We start from the raw sequence: 21,824 nt of genomic DNA on the forward strand, positions 1-21,824 counted from the left end.
ATTAATCAAACTATAGCAATATCACTTTAAACATCAAGTCTAAATACATCAATTAAAAGACACCATCAGAGTGAACCAAAAAATAAAACTCAACTATATGAAGAAATCCTTTTGAAATATTAAAAAACACACAGATTAAAAAAGCAAAGGGACAGAGAAAAATACAGCATGCTAACACAATCAAAAGAAAGTTAAACTAAGTAAAGTTATCAGGGATAAAGTTATCAGAGAGGCATCACATAATGATAAAGAGGTTACAATTTCAAGAAAACATAACATTTCCTAACGTACATGCACTTAACAACAGAGAGTGAAAATATACAAGGGAAAAAAGCAGAACTGCAAGAAGAAATACAAAAATGTACTGTCAGTGTTGAGACATCAATATGCCTCCATCAGAAATAGACAGATCCAGCAGGCAGAAACTAAGTAAGGATTACAGTTGAACTCAGCAGCACTATCAATGACCTGGACACCAGCAAATCACACATGCTGTTCAAGCTCATAAAATAGTTCCCAACATAGACCACATTCTGGACCAGAAAACACACCTTAACAAATTTATTATAATAGAAATCACACAATGTCTACTCTCAGACCATAATGGAATTAAATTAGAAATCAATCACCAAAAAAGACAGCTAGAAAATCCCAAAATACATGAAGATTATATAACACTCTTCTAAATAACACATGGATCAAAGAAAAATCTCAAGAGCAATTTTAAAATATTTTGAACTAAGTTAAAAGGAAAATCTTGAAAACAACTTATCAACATGTGGTTACAATGAAAATAATGCTTAAACAATGCTTAAAGCTGCACATACATATGAGAACAAATAAAGATTGAATCAATAACCTTAAGTTTCACCTTAGAAACGAGAAAACGAAGAACAAGTTACATTCAAAGCAGAAAACATATGTAAAAATTTTACAGGAGAGATTAATGAAACTGAAAATAAGAACTCATTAGAAAAAAATCAAAGTTCACTTTTGGAAAAGATTGATGAAATTGATAACCTTTTAGCCAGGTTTAGGGAAAAATGGAGAAAGAACATAAATTACTAATATCAGAAAGGCATCACTACAGGTTCCAAACACATTAAAAGGAGAATAAGAGGGCGGTGCCTGTGGCTCAGTTGGTAAGGCACCGGCCCCATATACCGAGGGTGGCGGGTTCAAACCCGGCCCCGGCCAAACTGCAACCAAAAAATAGCCGGGCGTTGTGGCGGGTGCCTGTAGTCCCAGCTACTAGGGAGGCTGAGGCAAGAGAATCACTTAAGCCCAGGAGTTGGAGGTTGCTGTGAGCTCTGAGCTGTGTGAGGCCACGGCACTCTACCGAGGGCCAGAAAGTGAGACTCTGTCTCTACCAAAAAAAAAAAAAAAAGGAGAATAAGAATAAACTGTATTATAAATAACTAAGTTCACAAATTTGCAAACTGAAATAAAATGAAACAATTCTTTAAGAGAAAGAATCTGACAAAACTTACATAAGAAGAAATAGATGATCTGAATAGACCCATATTTATTTATTTATTTTTTTTTTTTTTGTAGAGACAGAGTCTCACTGTACCGCCCTCTGGTAGAGAGCCGTGGCATCACACGGCTCACAGCAACCTCTAACTCTTGGGCTTACGCGATTCTCTTGCCTCAGCCTCCCAAGCAGCTGGGACTACAGGCGCCTGCCACAACGCCCGGCTATTTTTTTGTTGCAGTTTGGCTGGGGCTGGGTTTGAACCCGCCACCCTCGGCATATGGGGCCGGCGCCCTACTCACTGAACCACAGGCGCCGCCCAGACCCATATTTATTAAAGAAATTGAATCAATAATTAATAACTTCCCAAAACACAAAGAACCAGACCCAGGTGGTTTTCCAGTAAACCTTTAAAGAAGAAATTATAACAAATCCCTATGATCTCTTTCAAAATCATAAGCAGTACTTCCTAACTCATTCAATGAGGCCAACATTACCCTAATAGCAAAACCAGACAAAAACATTAAAAAAAAGAATACCAAGAGACCAACGCCTCTCGTGAATATAGAAGTGAAAATCTCAACAAAACATGAGCAAATTGAGTCCAGCAATGCATAAAAAAATTATGCACCATAATCAAGTGGGATTTATCAACACTGGCTCAATGTTAAAAACAAATTAATGTAATCAATCACACCAACAGGATAAAGAAGAAAAATCACATTATCATAGATGCATAAAAATCACTCAACAGAATCCAATACCCAGGCATGTCTAAAACACTCAGCAAACTAGAAATGGAGGGGAACTTCTTCAACTTGCTAAAGAACATCTACAAAAATACCTACAGTTTACACCATATTTAATGAAGAGAACTTCAAAGCTTTCCTACTAAGATGGGGAACAATGCAAGAATGCCCGCCTCACCACTGCTTTTCAACATTATATTCAACGATCTAGCTAAGCACAGTAAGACAAGAAAAGGAAATTAAAAAATACATGGATCGAGGTGGTGCCTATAAGCTCAAGCGGCTAAGGCTCCAGCCACATACACCAGAGCTGGTGGGTTCGAATCCAGCCAGGGCCTACCAAACAGTGACAACTACACCCAAAAAATAGCTGGATGTTGTGGCAGGCACCTGTAGTCCCAGCTACTCAGGAGGCTGAGCCAAGAGAATAGCTTAAGCCCAGGAGTTTGCTGTGAGCTGTGACACCACAGCACTTTACCCAGGGCAATAGCTTGAGGTTCTGCCTCAAATTAAAAAAAATAAGCATATGGATGGGGAAGGAAAAAAAAAATGTTCTCAGATGACATGATTATCTACGTAGAAAATCTGAATAAACTACAAAAAAACCTCATGGAACTAACAAGCAAGACTGTAGAAAACAAGGTGAATATAAAAGTCAATGGCTTTCTTATATATACCAGAAATGAACAAGTGGTATTTGGAATTAAAAACACATTACCATTTATATTTGTATCCACCCCTCAAAAAAGATACTTAGGTATAAATCTAACAAAATGAGAGGTCTGGCAATTAAGTTCACAAACTCATCCTAGAAAAAATGCTTCAGACCTCACTGCTGAGAATCTGCAGTCACCTTCCAAGTACTGCCCTTGGGAAGCTATGCAAGAATGCTAGGGCCTAATCCACCCTTCAATGCAATTTTGGAACTCTTTCTCTGGGATAGCCATCAAAACTGTCATCATATTACCCTTGATGTCCTAAATTTATCAAAATGTCTTCCTTTCAATATTTCCTTTATCTTCTGGTAAAGAAAAAAGTCACTGGGGCCACAGTAAGTAGGGAGAATGTTCCAGTACAGTTATTTTTTTACTGTCAGTTTTACTTATTATGCTCAACCTGACCACGCTTCATCAGTAATAATTTCTCTCCCTTCAGAAAAACACGGAATCCATTTGTACACTGCTATTTTCTTCATGGCATTATTCCCATAAACTTGGACTAACATGTCCTTGATTTCATTTGCACTCTTGCGAAGTTTAACAAGAAATTCATGAATGTTCATTCACTGCTGTAATTCAACTTCCAACATTCTCACGACAGCAAACAAAAACACACAATAGTGAACACCACTCAGCAAAACACCACCACACATCTACATGAACACGGCTGTGAGAGGCAGATATACCAAGGTTACAAAAACTTACTGAGTTGTTTGTACAATGCTGCCAATGTAAGCACACAGTGGCAAGTTTGCAAGCTTAATTGTCAGGCCTCATTTATACAAGATCTATATGAGAAAAACTATGAAACCAGGAAGAAAGAAATCAGAGAACTAAATAAATGTAAAAATATTCCATATTCATGAGTAAGAAGACTCAATAATGTCAACATGTCAGTTTGTCCCACCTTAATATACAGATTCAACATGTTCCCAATCAAAATCCCAGTAAATTATCTTGCAGATAGTAAGAAAATAATTCTATAGTAGATATGGAGAAGTACCCAGAAGAGCAACACAATAATGAAGGAGAAGAAAGTCAGATAATCTCCAAGACTAATTATAATGTAAAAATAATCAAGATGGTATGGTACTGGCAAAAAAACAAACAAATAGATCAATGGCACAGAATAGAGAACCCAGAAATAAACCCAAATACATACTATCAACTGATCTTTAACAAAGGAGCAAAGGCAATACAATAGAGCAAAGACAGTCTTTTCAACAAATAGTGTTGGAACAACTGGACATCCACATGCAAAAAGCAAAACTTAACCCAAAATGGATCACACATCTAAGTGTAAAATGCAAAACTATAAAACTCCTAGAACATAACAGAAAACTTGATGACCTTGCGTATGGGAATGACTTTTAGATACAATATAACTCATGATCCATGAAAGAAATAATTGATAAGCTGGATTTCTTTTTTTTTTTTTTTTTTTTTGCAGTTTTTGGCCGGGGCTGAGTTTGAACTCACCACCTCCGGCATATAGGGCCGGCGCCCTACTCCTTTGAGCCACAGGCACCACCCAATAAGCTGGATTTCATTAAAATTAAAAACTTTCGCTGTGCAAAAGCCACTGCAGAAGGATGAAAAGACAAGCCAGACAGAAAGAAAAATACTTGCAAAAGACATGTATGATAACTATTACTCAAGAATATACAAATAACTCTTCTCAGCAATAAGACAGTAACACTACTTTTCTCAGCAATAAAGAGAATTACAATAAATCACAACAATGATTTAAAAACAGGCAAAAGACGTGAACAGACATCTCCCCAAGGAAGATATAAAGATATATAAATAGCAAATAAGCACTTGAAAAGATGTTCAACATTATATGTGATGAGAAAACTGCATTTTAAAACAACTAGATATTACTATAGGACAAATTTCTTTTTTTTTTTTTAATTTTTTTTTTTTTTTTTTGTAGAGACAGAGTCTCACTTTATAGCCTCTGTAGGGTGCCATGGCATCATATAGCTCACAGCAACCTCCAACTCCTGGGCTTCAGTGATTCTCCCGCCTCAGCCTCCCAAGTAGCTGGGACTACAGGCGCCCGCCTCAACGCCCGGCTATTTTTTGGTTGCAGTTCGGCCGGGGCCGGGTTTGAACCCACCACCCTCGGTATATGGGGCCGGCGCCTTACCGACTGAGCCACAGGCGCCGCCCAGGACAAATTTCAAAACACTGACAACATCAAATACTGATGAGAACAAGAAGCAAGAGGAACTCTCCTCCTTCACTGATGGTGGAAATGCAAAATGGCACAGCCACTTTGGAAGATAATCTGGTTGTTTCTTTCAAAAATTAAATATATGCTTTCTATACCACCCAAGCAATTGGGCTTCCTGGAATTCACCTAAATAAACTGTAAATTTACATTAACATAAAACCTGCATAAGGTGATTATAGCAACTTTACTGGTAATTACCAAAACGTTGAAGCAACCAAGTCCTTCACTAGCTGACTAGCAAAACAAATCATGGTACATTTAGACAATGGAATATTATTTAGCACTAAAAGGAAATGAGCTACCAAGCCACGAAAATACAAGGAAGAATCTAAATGCATGTTACTAAGTTAAAGAAGCCAACCTGAAAAGGTTACATACTATATAATTCCATCTATGACATTCTGGGAAAGGCACAACTATGGAGACAGTGAAAGGATTAGCAACTACGGGGAGGGGGGGGGTTACAGGGGAGGGAGGCAAGGATAAACAGGCAGAGTACAAAGGATTTTTAGGCAGTGAAACTATTTTGTATGATACTGCAATGGGTGACAGATGTCATTATACAGAATGTACCACACCAGGAATAAACTCTAATGGAAACTATGAGTGCAGAGTGATAATGATGTATAAATGTAGGTTCGTCAACTGTAACAAATGTACCACAGTGCTTTAGAATAGCCAGGAAGAGAGGAGAAATACAGCAATTGTATTCTTTCCTCTCAATTTTGCTGTGAACCTAAAATGCTATAAAAAATAAAAGTTTGTTAGTTTTTTAAAGGTGAGCTGGAGAAAACAAATTCTTCCTGTGCCTATCTAGAATTATTTGCTATTTTACTCAAATTGCATTCCTGTCATTTACACACCACTTTTAACCATTAAATCCAATGCTTTTTTCGATTTTGCATCCCTTGTCCTTATTGCCTTGAGAAAGAATCACTGTAAAAATGACTTAAAAGTCAAACATATAAAAACAAACCACAGTTAATTTCTCCTTAGTAATGAGCAGTGACAAATATAAAGAATTATTACATGACTACAAAAAACTACTAAAATCTAATTGAAATGTTATTTGTCCTACCACTAGCAATAAGCATGGAAATTTCCCGTAAATAGTAAGTACAATGTCAATTCCTCTGGACACACAGATTAGCTTCCCTCCTCAAGGAAGAACTAAAAAACAGTAAAATATTCCTAAACCCTCATATGGCCACTATTTAATCCAGTGATTAATAATTTCCTCTAAATTCATAGTTTTACAGCTACTCAAAACTCCACTAATGTCAACAATCAACCAAGCTCACAATCTACCAATTCATATAGAGAAATAGCAACCCTTAGTCACTTAAATAAGATAATGTATAAAATAATTCCTATATAGTTCTTGCTCAATAAATAAGAAAACTAACCATAATTTAGTTAAAAAAAAAAAAAATACTACAAAGTCCTCAATTAACATTGATAAGTTCTTGGAAACTGTAACTTTAAGCAAAACACACAATCGTGTCCTCAAATGTCATTCTGCTATAAAATTAATGGGAAAAAAAGTTGATTTCACTATACTTTTATTTAAAGTTGTAGTTTCTAAGAACCTAACCAACCTTAACTGAGGATTTACTGTATTTCCTTTAAAAGAAGATAAAAACTTATCCCCAAAATGTTTATCACTTTTCATTCAGCTTTCAGAAAGTATTTATTCATTCCAATATCTCTAAGTACACAAAGGTCTTAAAGCTCATTTCTCTATTGCCTGAAATAATCTCCAGAATGCATGTACAAGTACATATCTAAATACCAATGAACATATGTTAAACTATATGGATACTATGAACAGAATAAAAAGATAATCCACGACATGGGAGGATCACTTGAGGCCAGAAATTTGAGCACAGGCTGGACAACAGGATGAGACCGTGACTCTAGCAAAAAAAAAAAAAAAAAAAATTACCCTTCCATTCTAGAGGTTTTAAAAATCACAATTGATGGATTGAAATAAAAATTATACACAGTAATTATACTCTCACATACTTATCTGATAGAAATAAAAACTTATGTTCACACAAAAATGTACACACAAATGTTTATGGTAGCCTTTTTCATAACAGACAAAACTAAAAATGACCCAAATGTTCCCCAAAGGCCAAATGGTTAAACAAAACTATAGTACATCCATACCGTGGTCTACTACTGGACAATGAAAAGGAACAAATACTGATATATACAACAACAAAGTTGATTTTCGAGGAAACTATGCGGAAGGACACGTTAATCCCAAAAAGTTACATACTGTATGATTCCATTTATATAATCTTCTCTCAATAACAGGTTGGTGCAAAAGTAACTGCAGTTGTGGATCATGAATTTTAAATCATTATAATTAGGCTCAAACACATCTTTATTAATCAAAATAGGAACCCTCACAATCAAAACAATGTTGCCAATGAGAAATAAGTTTGTTTCTTCCTATAGCGAAAAAAAATCTGTGTTTCAGGATTGGACAAACTCTTGGAAAGCATTTTCTGCAACTTGCTGGTTGTAGAAGCATTCTCCCTGCAGAAAGTTGCCAAGATGCTTAAAAAAATAGTAGTCACTTGGCGAGAGGTCAGGTGAATATGCCCGATGAGGCAAAACTTCCTAGACCAATTTGTTCAACTTTTGATACACTGGTTGTGAGAAGTGCGGTTGGGAGTTGTCATGGAGATGAAATGGGCCCTTTCTGTTGACCAATACTGGCTGGAACCATTGCAGTTTTCGGTACATATCATCTATTTGCTGAGCACAATTCTCAGATGTAATGATTTCACCAGGATTCAGAGGGCTGCAGTGGATTAGACTAGCAGCAGACCAACAAACAATGACCATGACCTCTCCTTGGTGAAAGTTTGGCTTTGGGAAGTGCTCTGGAAGTTCTTCTCGGCCCAACTACTAACTGATTGTCGCTGGTTGTTGTATGAAAACCACATTTCCTGGTATGTCACAATCCAATTGAGAAATGGGTTTTTACTGTTGTTGTACCGATTCAGACAGTACCCGAAAATAAGGATCGTTCTGATTTCTGGTCAGCTCATGAGGCACCTGCTTATCGAAGCATTTTCACCTTTCCAATTTTTGTTTCAAATGCTGAACAACCACAGAATGGTCAACATTGAGTTCTTCAGCAACTTCTTGTGTGGCTGTCAGAGGATGGGCCTCGATGACTGCTCTCATTTGGCAGCTTCCCACGGCCAGCCATCAAGCTCCTAACCTTCAAGGCTCTTGACCCCCTTTGCAAAACTTCTTGAACCACAACTGTACTATGCATTTTTTAGCAGTTCCTGGGCCAAATACGTTGTTCTCGCTGCTTTATGACCCATTTTGAACTCAAATAAGAAAATCACAAATGTCCTTTTTGTCTAACATGATTTCCACAGTCCAAAATAAATGGCGGGTAATAAGTCATTAGCAAAAAAAACATAAAATGAGAAATGTACATTAATGATATATAACACAACCACTTTATTTAAAAATATAAATATCAAATAGAAAATTTCAACAATACAAAAACTGCAATTACTTTTGTACCAACCTGAACAAAATACAGGCAGATTAGTGGTTGCCAGATGGTAGTGGTAAGAGGGAGGGGAATTGAGAGGAGAGTCCAGTTATAAAACACAGCACAAGGGATCTTGGTGGTGATCAAACTATTTTATAACTCTAATACGTTGATAATTACATGAATCTATACATGTGATGAAACTTCAGAGAACTAAATACATCATACACACACAGAAATGAGTGCACATAAAATGGTGAAATCTAAATAAAACAGATGGATTATATCAAGGTCAACTTCTTGGTTGTGATACTGTACTGTAGTTAGTTATGCAAATCTTACCATTGAGATATAAAAGGTGAAGGGGTACATCTTTGTATGATTTCTTAAAACTTCACATGAATTTACAATTATCTCAAAAGTTTAATTCAAAAAGAGAGACAGATCAATATTCAGAAAGACAAGGATAAAGGAGTAATAGGGTTCTACTATCATAAAACTGACTTAAATGTGAACCTCGTTTAGTGAGTTACACCTAAAAAAAGACTCGTTGAAGAATATCTCTAGAAATTTCCCTTAGTTTCAGACAAATGTATTAAAGAAAGGGTATTTTAAAAGTAACAGTGAATGTTACAACAATAAACATAGAATGAATACAGAAAATATGCTGGAGTAACATCATCCACAGGATTTTCCATGGCTACCACAGTCATGTGTAACATCTTTCCAACTGTTCAATCAGACACATTTAAATATGATTTCCACCTTTGAACACAAGTATAGCCAAAAGAAATAAAGTCACTGATTAATACAGAAAAAAGGTAAAGTAAGCCTAGTTTTTCTTTCCTACAGTAAAAAGCAGGAATTAAAAGAATGAGCACCTTATTTCTAAGCAGCAGATGTACATTTAATCAGATCCAAAATCATACAAATCCATTTTTAAAGATGAAAAGTTACCCATGTGTTGGTCAGTTAAGGCTGCCACAAAGTGGCTTAAGCAGCAGAAATTATTTTCTTACAGTTCTGTAGGCTAGAATAAAAATACCAAGGAGCTGGCAAGGTTGGTTTCTGGTGAGGCCTCTCTCCTTAGTTTGCAGATGAAGTTTCTCTGTTTATAGGTACTCATGGTGTCTTTTCTTTTTATAAAGATACCCATTCTATAGGGTTCATGAGCCACTCTATCACCTCATTTAATTGTAATTACCACCTTAAAAAAGCATTTCCACATACGGTCACACTGGGGGGTAGGGCCTCAACCTAAGAAGTTGGCAAGGGATCAGGGGAACAATTCAGACTATAATACCCACTAAGTTTCAAATGGGTATACATATATATGTGCACATTTCATACAATGGAAGGGAAGAGCAGGTAAAGCAAAGGAAAAAGCATAGTGTTTGCACTAGAATTCCAGCTCTTATCATGCAGTATTCTCAACAATAAAGATGATACCTATTCTTACTGTGTAAGAATTAAACTAGATAAATCTATGTAAAGTATCTGATACATAGTAAATTATTAATAAATACTGAGAATTTGCCTTCTGGTCCCCTCCAAAATAAATATATAAGTATTATCCACACCAATTCTAGCCTTTGGCTGTGCGCTGTTCAATGAAAAATTTTTGAACACATCTGAAAAATTATGATAACTGGGTTCTGTCAAAGTTCTACTAGGGCAGCACCTGTGGCTCAAGGAGTAGGGCAGCGGCCCCATACACTGGAGGGGGTGGGTTCAAACCTGGCCCTGGCCAAAAACTGCAAAAAACATAAAATAAAAAGTTCTACTACTATCTAGCTATGTAAAACTTAAGCAAACCATGCTACCTGAATCTGCCTCTGCACCTGGGTAGTGAAACAGTTCCCTCTATCACTAAAACTCTATACATCTATGCATATCACCTTATGACTATAATATCAACCACTATGCTACAAGAGACAATCAACCTTTTCCTCTATAAAACTCCAATAAGATTATGGTGTGAAATTTCAGTATCATCCTTTCATTTACTTTCATTCTTAAACTCTCTCATAACTACCCTTTCGATTTGAAAATCTTACCCGTACATGTCTGCAGACTAATTTTATCATCTATTTCTCTATCAGGAATGTATACTGCTTTACTCACTAAATTATACTCTGTTAAAATGCCCAAAATCATACCCCAAATCCTGAGCATATGAAGACACTTTCAATAAGCTTTACCTAATAACAACTATTTTTAACTTAGCTCCAAAATGAAATGTATTCCAGGTGATTTCAAGGTAACACACATATATACAAATACCTACAAATTAAAACAATAACCAATATCCAAGATCAATATTTTTGGTTTTAAATTAAGATAATGAGAGCTAAAAAGCAACATTTATTGTGGCAATAAATACACTCAGTGAAAGACAATTTATCATTGCAGGGCCTAACTCCTAAGTGTTTACCCTTTCTCCCACCCCAGCAAGAGTACAGTATTACCTGATACTGCAAGTAAATGAGTAACACATGTGGTATACTTTTACTTTGGTGCCTACAAGAAAGCACCTAGATAGGTCTCACTATCCAGGACCTTTTATAGTCCCCTCCTACAGTAAATCCATACTGGATCATGTGACTAGTGTTGGCCAATGAACATTAGCAAGCATGAGGAACACACAGGCTTGGTAAGTACTAGCACACTGGAGCTTGGAAAGTACCCTCATAGAACACAGCTGTCATACTACAGCGAAGCCCAAGTTTCTTCAAGTGGAGAGGCTATGTGGCAGGAAGGAAAGAAAAAAGGAAGAGTAGGGGATACCCAGCTATCTACCTGCTGTTCTAGCCATCCCAGCACCAGATTTCCATGTGAAGAAGCTGCCTTGGACATTACAGCCAAGAGATGACACTTAGAACAGTCTCCACCAAGACCTACTCCAATTTTAAATCAAGAGCAAATATGTAATTGTTTTAGTAACTAAGTATCAGAGTGCTTTACAATTTAGCAATAATCTCAACAATCAGAACTGCTGCCGTTAGATAGTCAGCAACTAAAAATAAATAAGTCAGTGGTAATAATTATTATTAATACTAACAATTATTGTAAAACTTTTCACCCAAAAGTACCGTTGTGGGTATTTGAGTGTTCATAAGGGCATGCTGCTCACTTCCCTAATGGCCACTCAGAAAACAGGTGTAAATCAAGCAGGCTCACTCTTCATTTTCCTGTTCTCATTCCTAATTTATGGCTGTCCTTTGTCTTTCTGTCAATAGTGTTTCTCTGGTATCCTCAGAGTGCCTAATCAATGATCCACACCAATTCTAGCCTTTGGCTGTGCTCTGTACCTCAGTAACTACAAGCAGCCCTGTACAGGACGCCAAGAGCCAGACAACCTCTGAGCAAGACGATCTGCAGCTGGGGAAAGGACCCTCGGAGTCCGCAGGTGCTCCTTGCAGAGAAAGAATCGAGCCCATGGTGATCCTTAGGCATGCATTCATTGTCTAACACTCCCCTCACAAGTCTTGTACTGTCTCAATAAAAGGCTATTGCAGAGGTTGCTCAGGGCTATCCTGCAATCAAGGTTAGCCCACGTTATGCCTGGTTCCTTCCTGCAGCGATGGAGTCCAGGGCCACAGGGGCCACTAGGGGCTACGACACAGCCCCTTCAACCTCCCTCCTGAACAAAAGTAATTAAGAGTTCAGTAAAACAGACTCTTCATTAAGGGTTAAAAGTTTGTATTTCATTCATAATTTATTTTGACATTAAGTAAAGAGTATCAGAACCAATAACCTCTTGCTCAAAAAATAAATTAAGCATCAAGAAAAATATATCTGGAGTTGGCGCCATAGCCCAGTGGTTACAGCACCAGTCATATGCACTGAGGCTGGCGGGTTCAAACCCGGCCCACACCAGCTAAACAATGACATCTGCAACAAAAAAATAGCCAGGCGATGTGGCTGGCACATGTAGTCCCAGCTACTTGGGAGACTGAGGCAAGAGAATCGCTTAAGCCCAAGAGTTTGAGGTTGCTGTGAGCTGTGACACCACAGCACTCTACCGAGAGACACGTAAAGAGACTCAAAAGAAAAAAAAAGAACGAAAAATACATCTGCTACTGTATTTATTCAGCAAAGAATTTGCTGACCCTAATTATATAAAGTTCTTGTTCTTTTAACCCCCATGACCCTTTGCTTATACTTCACTCATACTATTTATCTTAATCTAGTCTGAATCATAGTTATTAGTTTATTTAACTTCCTACTAGGTCTCAAACTCTCCTGAGAGACTCATTAAGCAAAGAGGCATTTTACTCTTTGTAACTGCTGAAATACCTACTGTATCTCTCTACTACTCATACAATACAATAAAAATATCTGAGTCCTGGTCAGCAACCACTCTGTCATAACTAATCTTTGTAATTTTCATCCCCATTTTTATTAAGAAACAATGATTCATTCATAATAATGCAATCAGTGACAAAGTTGATAAATGCTACATGTTCTAACATTAACTTTCAGCAATTATTTGGCTTAATTGAGAATAGATTTTTATTTTATTTATTTTTTTGAGACAGAGTCTCACTATGTCACCCTCAGTAGGGTGCTCTGGCGTCACAGTTCAAAGCACCCTCAAAACTCTTGGGCTTAAATGATTCTCTTGCCTCAGCCTCTCAAGAAGCTGGGACTACAGGTGCCGGCCATAATGCCCAGCTATTTTGTTGTTTTTGTTGTCATTGTTTAGCAGGCCAGGACTGGGTTTGAACCCACCAGCCCCAGTGCATGTGGCCAGCGCCCTAGCCACTGAGGGGTGCCTGGGCGCCAAGCTGAAAATGGTTTAATTTTTGTAGAGATAGTAAAATGATTTTTAAAGAAAAGAAAGGTACTAGTTACGTTCCTAATTTCCTTTTTCTTAAAAGTTCAGGCTTGAGAAACCTGAATATTAGATCCAGGGTAAGATATAAGTCAGATGCCAAATAGTGTAATATCAAAGGCAAAGCAGCCCTGGTACAGACAACCTGGAGCACTCAGTACCCACCTTTAAAAGGGACAACCCCTGTTCAGCTCTACCAATTTACTACCAAGCAAAGCCCTATGATTTTCAAGAGATGCTAAAATTCAAGAATTCCTAATAAGAACTAGGAAGACTATTCCTATAAGGAAATAGGAATAAGGAAATTAAGAAAAAGGAAATTTTATATGGCGGCAACTAATTATTAAACATTCCATATACACTAAGACCAAGCAATATACATCTGAGGGTTGGAGTCCCACGGAGGTCTCCTGCTACAGTTAAAAAACTAAAGGTACACTAGGGAGAAGCTGGGGGTGGGGGGAGAGGGTGGACACTTCTCCTTTACCCCCCATCCCTCACCCCCACAGAAAAGAGAAAAAAATAAAGACTGTGAATCCTAGTAAATGTGGAATGTAAAGGTCTTAGCAAAATAACTAAGAAAATGCTATGAAAGCTATGTTAACTAGTGTGATGAAAATGTGTCAAACGATCTATAAACCAAGTGTATGGTGCCCCATAATCATATTAATGTACACAGGTATGATTTAATAAAAATTAAAAAAAATTAAAAAAAAGACCGTGAAAAGCAGCTCCATAAGATTATACCAATGATAAACCCCTTTAATTTAACCTTGTCTCTCTCTTGAAAAAGAAAAATTTTAGCAGTTTTAGATAGAACTAAATTAAGAAACTTCTGTAACAGAAAAAAATAAGAATTTTCATTATAAAATTTCTTCTCAAACCCTGAAAAAAGGAAAATACTCAAATAAATTTAATAATACAAATTAAACAAACCTTTCCAGCCTTAACCAAACTAATGAAAATGCTCAGTAATAAACAAGACTAATGATTCACTACGCACACAGAAAAACAAGGTACTAAATACTAATATTGTTAACATACTTGCACTGGTCTATCACTACCGTCATTTGACTCTCTTGTGATTAAGAGCAAAAAGGTAGCTGGGAACAAGGTTGAACTCCCTGACCAGGGACCCTAGTTTAACAAACCACTTATGGACCGAAACCTGTGACCTAAACCTCCTTACATCCGAGTATCAACAAATAAAGTGACCAATTACTAGACAGCATTTCTTAAATACTTTTACAAAAGGTATGACATCATTTAACCAAGTTTTAAAGGCTTTTTTCTTCCATTTTACAAGAACTTATAGGAAACACTTGAATATCATCTCTAAAATTGTACAACCTACTACTGGAAGCCCTTATCAAGTTAAAATAAAATTTTTAACAAAATTAATCATGATATGCTTGCTTTTGGAGTTCAGAACATTCTCTAAAATAGTTACTAATGAGGGAGATCCTATAGCAAAGGAATTAGGCAACTTAATGAAAACAAAATTATTTTACCTGAATATGAAGGGAGGCTATGTATATATTAAACACTTACTATTTGACAGGCACTGCCAAATACATCAGGGTTTTCATTAAGTCTTTAAAACCACCATACGAGGAAGGTATCATTATTATCCCCCATTTTACAGATGGGGAAACTGACCTTTCCAAGATCACACAGTTAATAAGTAGCAGAGTCAGGATTCCAACCGAAATCTTGTCTAACTTCAGAATTTGCATGCTTAACCACTAACTGTTATGTCTCCAGTGACTCTGATTTGATATTTAAGATAAAAAAAAAAAGAGGGAAATTTGTACTTCTCAGTAGCAAATTTTACAAACATACTAGAAAGGGGGGTACATCCATTACCCTCCTTGGTTTAAAACATAAACCAAGTCTCATATATACACTCATACCAATATTGTTTTTATTCCCAAATACATATGATAATGATGAAAATCTCAGACAATAGACCTCTCACAAACACAACTTTTCCTAACTATTCAATCATTTCTATTATTAGAAATTTTAGGGAAACATTCTGTACTTTCCCCTCAACTTTGCTCTGAACCTAAAACTACTCTAGAAAAGAGTCTATAAAGAAATTGTAAATTACAATAAACTAAATATGCCTAAGTCGATTCAGTTATAAACTGACATAAGACTAGATTCTTTCAACATAAACAATCTGATTCTGCGTATTACAACCACAGTACTAATATGCAGTGGATACTCAATAAATATTTAATTTATTTATTTGATTCCTTTCAAAAGTAGTGCTGTAAAACAGGAATTTTTACACTCCAGAACACTCCCGAAAATTTTGCAATACATACACATGAAATAGCTAAACTATAATTAGACAAAATTGAATTCTATTGAATAATATAAAAGGAGTACAATATGGCTGGAATAAGTAAGACTAACTTTACTTTTCCACCTTAAGTATCAAAAGATGTAGCCTTAAGTCACAAATGGATTAGTATCACTGAATCTCTTCCCAAATAGTTTAAGTCTTTTCTAAATTCTTTAAAGCTGCTTACCCAAAATACCTTAAAATTGTCCAGAGTAACAGTCAACATATAAACCAAATGTTTTTATCCTGATACTCACCAAGGTTGTTGAAATTCTAAGTCAATTAAGACTGATATGAGCGATCTATAAAACAGGTTTTTGCCTACTATTACCACTTCTCATCCCAATCTTTTACTCTTACTAAGGTCCACCTTTACAAATACACACCTAAGTTCACATAAGAGAATAAGTAAGGAGATATTATATTCTGCAGTGAATTGTCAAAATTAATTTTCAAACAAAATATTGTACTGGTCACAAACAAAAAGTGCTGAAAAGAAGCAGTATTAATCTTGTCCTACTTCACTATCGTACATCTAAAGTCTCAACTGTGAAAGCATTACATGATTATTAATAAATGGGAAGTCTATGGAAGAAGATACTGAAATCACTGGAGAATGGACCCCGATCCACACCAGTAATTCACAGAACTCCTTTCCTTTCTCTGGACGCGTTTTCATAAGTAAATCTAAAGACTTTTCTGCATCTCTATGCTTTCAGTAGAAAGAAATTGAGATATATGGTTCAACAAAAACATTCTGACCAATGTATTTTTCAAATTATATTCATGTAAGTACTATTTTAAACACTTGCATTCAAACCTTTTCACTAATCATCTAGCTTTATTAAGGAACGCACACAGGTTACTACAGACTATGACTGCCTTGGTAGCTGCAGCTTGATTGAATATTGGGACACCACCTCAATTAGGAAGGGGCAGAACCACATCCGATTCTCACTGGATACACATTTGCCCATACTTTCCATCTTAAAAACTTTACATCTTCCCAGAGAAGCAATAAATAAACGAAGATGCCAGGGAGCAGTATGCCTGTAGGGAAGATGAGTGAATTAAATCCCCACGCACGCGTAAAAGCTGAAACTTCAAAACTTTTCAGAACAAACCAGAGCTGAAAGGATTGGTGTGTTTTATCCCTTCATTCCCACTTCTTTCCCGGAACCAGCTTCCCCAATCCCTGAACAGCCACTTACTGGTTAGTTGGAGGAGCGGTCAGCGGTATGGCCACCTCTTCCTCCTCGTATTCAGGTCCATCCAGAGAGTCTCCTTCATCCACGGTGCCCAAGCTTGCGCCCAAAGGAGGCAGCTGAGGTGGGGGCGGCAAAGGGGGGAAGCCGCAGCCTGGCCCAAGAGTATCAGCAGGCAACGAAGTGGTCACCTTGGTAAGAGCCATCTCTCCACTAGGTCCCGCGGCAACAACACCGGCCACGCCAGCAGCAGCGGCACCAGCCACGCCAGCAGCAGCACCTCCTCCTGTCAATCCGGATCCCCCAAGTGTCCCCGCCATGGACCCGGCTCCCAGGAACCCCGGCCCTGAAGCGGCTCCGCTACCCAGAGTCCCAGCCACTCCGGCCTCCCCCAGCCCAGGATAGGGGGCGGCTGCCACCGGCAAGGCCGCGGGTATCTTCACGCGACACACCGCCGGACAGGCACCGGAGCCCGCTGCCGCGCCGCCGCCTCCTGCTCCGGCAGTCACCGGGCCGCCCTCCTCACTGCCGGCCTCGGCCGCCATCATGTTGAAGCCCGCTCTACTCTGCCCTACCCTGACCGCCCGGGAGCCCCGGGGGCCACCAGGCCCGGGCTCCGAGCCGCCCCACCCAGGCGCGTCCCCCCTTCAGCTCCCCAGGCGGAGGAAACAACAACAAAAGGAGAGAGCTCGCCGCCGCGCCCCCTCCTAGGGCCACAGCCCAGGCTCCAAAGCTGCCCAGGTTACGGGAAGCGAAGTGGGCAAAAAACCCAACGCCTGCACAACGCTGCCCAAACCTCACCTCACACACCCACACTCATGCGCGCGCACACACGAACAGAAGCGGAAAAACTTCCAGACTGCACTAAAGAGGAAAAGCAGCCCAGGGTAAGCGGCTGAGGCGGCCGCCGCTCCTTCAGCCACCGCCACCGCTTCTTCACCACCCCAGTTCCGGCCACCCCCACCGCAGCCACCGCCGGTGCCGCTGCAGGGGCTGGAGCCACTGCAGCCGCTTCATCCTCCACCAGGCTGGAGATGGGAGGGGTGGGGGGAAGAGAAGGAAGAGGGGTGGGGCGGTGGGGAAACCGACCGAACTGCTCGCTACCTGGAGCTCTCAGTTAGTGAAACCAGAGAGAGAAAGGAAGGCGGGGCAGGGGAGGAGGGGCAGGGGGAAGGAAGGGTGGAGGAGGAGGGAGAGGGCAGCTTCTGCGCAGGCGCGGAGGCGGGCTCGGCGGGGCCTGGAGGTAGGAAAAGGAAGAGTCTGTGGGAAGGAAGCGGCGGGGACGCGCCGTGCGCGGTCGCGCCTGGTGTCCCGGTCCGGTTCCAAGCGCAGGGTGGTGCGGCCGCTTCTCCGGTCGGTGTGGCAGTGGCGCGCGCATGCCTCAGGGGGCTTTGTTTGATGGGCAGGAGGAAAGGGGATAGTCCCAGGGCATGCGGCCTCTTTTTGCCAGGCAAATTGGAGAGTCGAGAAGGACACGGAGGGGGTGGAAAAGGAAGAAAGGGGGAAAGGAAAATGCCTCGAAACCAGTTCCCTCATTTCTGAGCTGGAGAAAAAACAGCCTTAGCCGGCGGCGCAGAAACTAGACCTGAGCGAGGGAGTAGAAGACAGCTTTGAAGGTGTGGACAGTACGATGAGTGCTTTCCTTTTTGTTCCACAATATAAATTACTGGAGGACAATTGCACAGTAAAAAGTAAATATACTCTTGAACGCAATAAGAGAAAACCCAATGGTTAAAAGGGGCTGTACGCGTAGAGTGGAGAATTTTGTTAGAACGTGGTTGTGAAGTCAGATTTCAACCACTATATACGATAGTTTTGTTTTCTTTTGGGGGTGTGGGGGGAATGAGAACTTTTACTAGTTTCGGTTTCCAGCCTCTGCCACACGGGTTTCCCCTGCCCCAGGCCCGGGTCAGGGGGAATAGTTTGGTTTTTCTTAACCAACTGTCACACGTATACCTCTGCCATTTCAAGTCGGTTGGGTACTAATGAAGAGGAAGGATGCCATAGAGGATGCTAATCAGTGCTCTTTTGTCTTCATTTGTGTGCCAAAGACTTAAGGGCTTGACTCACCTTCAACAAGTCAAAAGTCAAGAAATGATCCAGCTTACCAGTTAAAATTATGTATAGTATCAAAAATTGTCGATAAACTGAAATCTCACGCTCAGAACAGTCAAGGGAGGGGTTTTATTTTATCTTTTATACTAAAATGTATAGAAACCATTATATGTATTCATATAGGTGGAGGAATCATTTCCATCGTTTGAAGTTGCAATGTTGTTCTTTTACATACTCCCAGAAGATATCTCACATTGAATACTATTGAATATTGATGGTTGAGATCACTATTTTCTCTCCTAAGGATTTGATCAAATCAACGTAGGAGCACACTGGGGACAGCAAGGGGTCATAATAGAAACCCAGGAATAAAGGGAATGGATTACCAAAAGAGGTGACAAGTTGCAGGCAATGCATTTCCTTTGTAAGTTTGGATAGGCCTATTTACCTAGTGAGTCACAATCAAAGAAAGTCCCCAGGGCTCCTTCATTGTACTTAATTCTGTTTCTGTGTACCACCAGGGAAAATGAAGAGTGACTTGTCACAGGGGCTGGAATTCTCTGAGTAAACTCAAAAGGAGCAACATCCTAGAAATTCCTTAAACATGCCTCTCCAGAACCTCTGAATCCAAAACTGTACGACAAACTGTACAACGTACTTTAATGAGCCCTCCAAATGACACATTACACTATGCACAAAAGAAAAACTATGCAATACCTACAAAACCTAAAAAAGGTTCTGTAAGAAAGAATGGGTGTCATTCATCAGTTGGGTAAGTAAAAGATGTGAGTATTAAGTTGCTAAATTCTGTGCTATTCTGGAAAGGAAGTTAGGAAATGAGAGTGAAGTAGTTCCATAATACTTAGATAATAATGAAGCACTACTGCTTATGGTAGCCTCCCTAAGAACAGTTTTTCTTTTAAATTTAGATCCTCAGAGTGAGATAAGTCTATTAAAGTACCTACTTTGCCTACTGCCTAATAATTTATGAACCTCCAATACACCATCCTCAGTAAATTTTCACATAGGCTGTACTTGAAAACCTACAGCGTATAAGCACAATCCTCCAACACTTCTGCCTCAATCACCACCATTCACCTCCGAATTCAGGACAGTGGCCAAGCAGCTGTCTCTGATGTTGGTTATCACTGATGCTCTGTAAATGCTGTCACACTATCTGTATGTTACCCCAGGGTCCAGGTCAGACTCACTGCTCTTAATTGCAGAATTACTTCCTTCTCTGAATTAGAAAATTCTTTAGCATTTAAATGTCAAGGTCAATACTTAATTGACCTAACACCTATTATACACAATGTATTGTTTTCTGATTACTTTTAGCTGTATGTATCTACAAAACTATACTGCAAATACAACCTGTGATCTGTCCTACTGCCTACCCTTGTTCTAGGCATCCTTGACACACTACTTTGAGCAGATCTCCATCCTTTTAGCAAGTATGAGGTTAGATCAGCTTACATCTTTGGAAATCAATTTCTTAACTAATAGACAGGAAGTACTATGTATATTTGTAAATCACCCTAATACCAATATCTTACCTAGTTTATATTTAACTTTAGAGTCAGTACTGTTTTGTTCATCCAAGGAGATTATCACATATTTTTATGAGGTTTTTCAAATATTTAATGTATTCTTTTTTTTTTTTTTTTGTAGAGACAGAGTCTCACTGTACCGCCCTCCGGTAGAGTGCCATGGCGTCACACGGCTCACAGCAACCTCTAACTCCTGGGCTTACGCGATTCTCTTGCCTCAGCCTCCCGAGCAGCTGGGACTACAGGCGCCTGCCACAACGCCCAGCTATTTTTTTCTTGCAGTTTGGCAGGGGCTGGGTTTGAACCCGCCACCCTCGGCATATGGGGCCAGCGCCCTACTCACTGAGCCACAGGCGCCGCCCTATTTAATGTATTCTTAAGAGAGGATATCCAGGAAGGATGAATTCTAGAAGAACAAAGGTCTTTTCAAGGAGACCCCAAGGATACACCTGCAGGGGTCCACCCCCACCCCCCATGGTGACTCAGCTCTTAGGAATTTATAGAAACGTAACTTCCTGGAACCTGGAAATTTCTGCTTTTGTGAAATCCTGTAGTTCTGTAGGAGTGGGAACAGCTTCTCCTGCTTGCTTCAAACTGACCAACTACAAAAGGTACCTGTGGGCTAGAACTTCTTGACTTTTCGACTGGGGATAAAAAGGAGAAGCCGCAGCCAGTCGGGGAGTGTGGCCACTTTGCATTTTATTTTTAAGGGGAGGGGGAAAAAAGGGGAGAGAGGAGTTTGGCTGGAGGGAGGATAAATGGTGGGACCACACCTATGGTGCATATTGCAAGGGTACATATCAAATCTATTAAGTGTAGAGTATAAATGTCTTTACACAATAATTAAGCAAGTGAGGTGAAAGCTATGTTGACCAGTTTGATGTAAGCATTCCAAATTGTATATAAAATTACCATATTGTACCCCATAATGCATTAATGTATACAGTTATGGTTTCATTTTTAAAAAGGGGGGAAAGAAAAAAATAAATGTGGCTATTGGAAAATCTAATAAAAAATAAAAATAATACAATGCCATTTTGAATTCTTCTATGCCATTTGCTCTGCTGGCTGAAATAAAGCCCTTCCTCTTATAAACATGGTATTTGGGTGCTCT

General features: G+C 39.2%; 1 protein-coding gene and 1 long non-coding RNA gene across 3 annotated transcripts in view; one reads left to right on the top strand and one right to left on the bottom strand.

The window, feature by feature from the left end:
• Nucleotides 1-18,309, bottom strand: part of RASA1 (RAS p21 protein activator 1) — a 94,804-nt gene extending 76,495 nt beyond the window's left edge. The window contains exon 1 of the mRNA XM_053586966.1: nucleotides 17,112-18,309. Coding sequence (XP_053442941.1) covers nucleotides 17,112-17,653 — 542 coding nt within the window. The 5' untranslated portion in view covers nucleotides 17,654-18,309. The remainder of the gene's footprint in view (nucleotides 1-17,111) is intronic.
• Nucleotides 18,310-18,334: 25 nt separating this feature from the next.
• On the top strand, nucleotides 18,335-21,779 carry LOC128583115 (uncharacterized). 2 transcript variants are annotated; one of them, XR_008379385.1, is made up of 3 exons: nucleotides 18,335-18,796; nucleotides 19,682-19,932; nucleotides 20,832-21,779. It is a non-coding gene; the product is annotated as an uncharacterized LOC128583115 (long non-coding RNA). The 2 variants fall into 2 exon arrangements; XR_008379384.1 differs by having other exon boundaries at nucleotides 18,341-18,721.
• The last annotated feature ends 45 nt before the right edge of the window (nucleotides 21,780-21,824 follow it).

Source organism: Nycticebus coucang, chromosome 1 (assembly GCF_027406575.1).
Source record: "Nycticebus coucang isolate mNycCou1 chromosome 1, mNycCou1.pri, whole genome shotgun sequence".
NCBI classification, from domain to species: domain Eukaryota; kingdom Metazoa; phylum Chordata; class Mammalia; order Primates; family Lorisidae; genus Nycticebus; species Nycticebus coucang.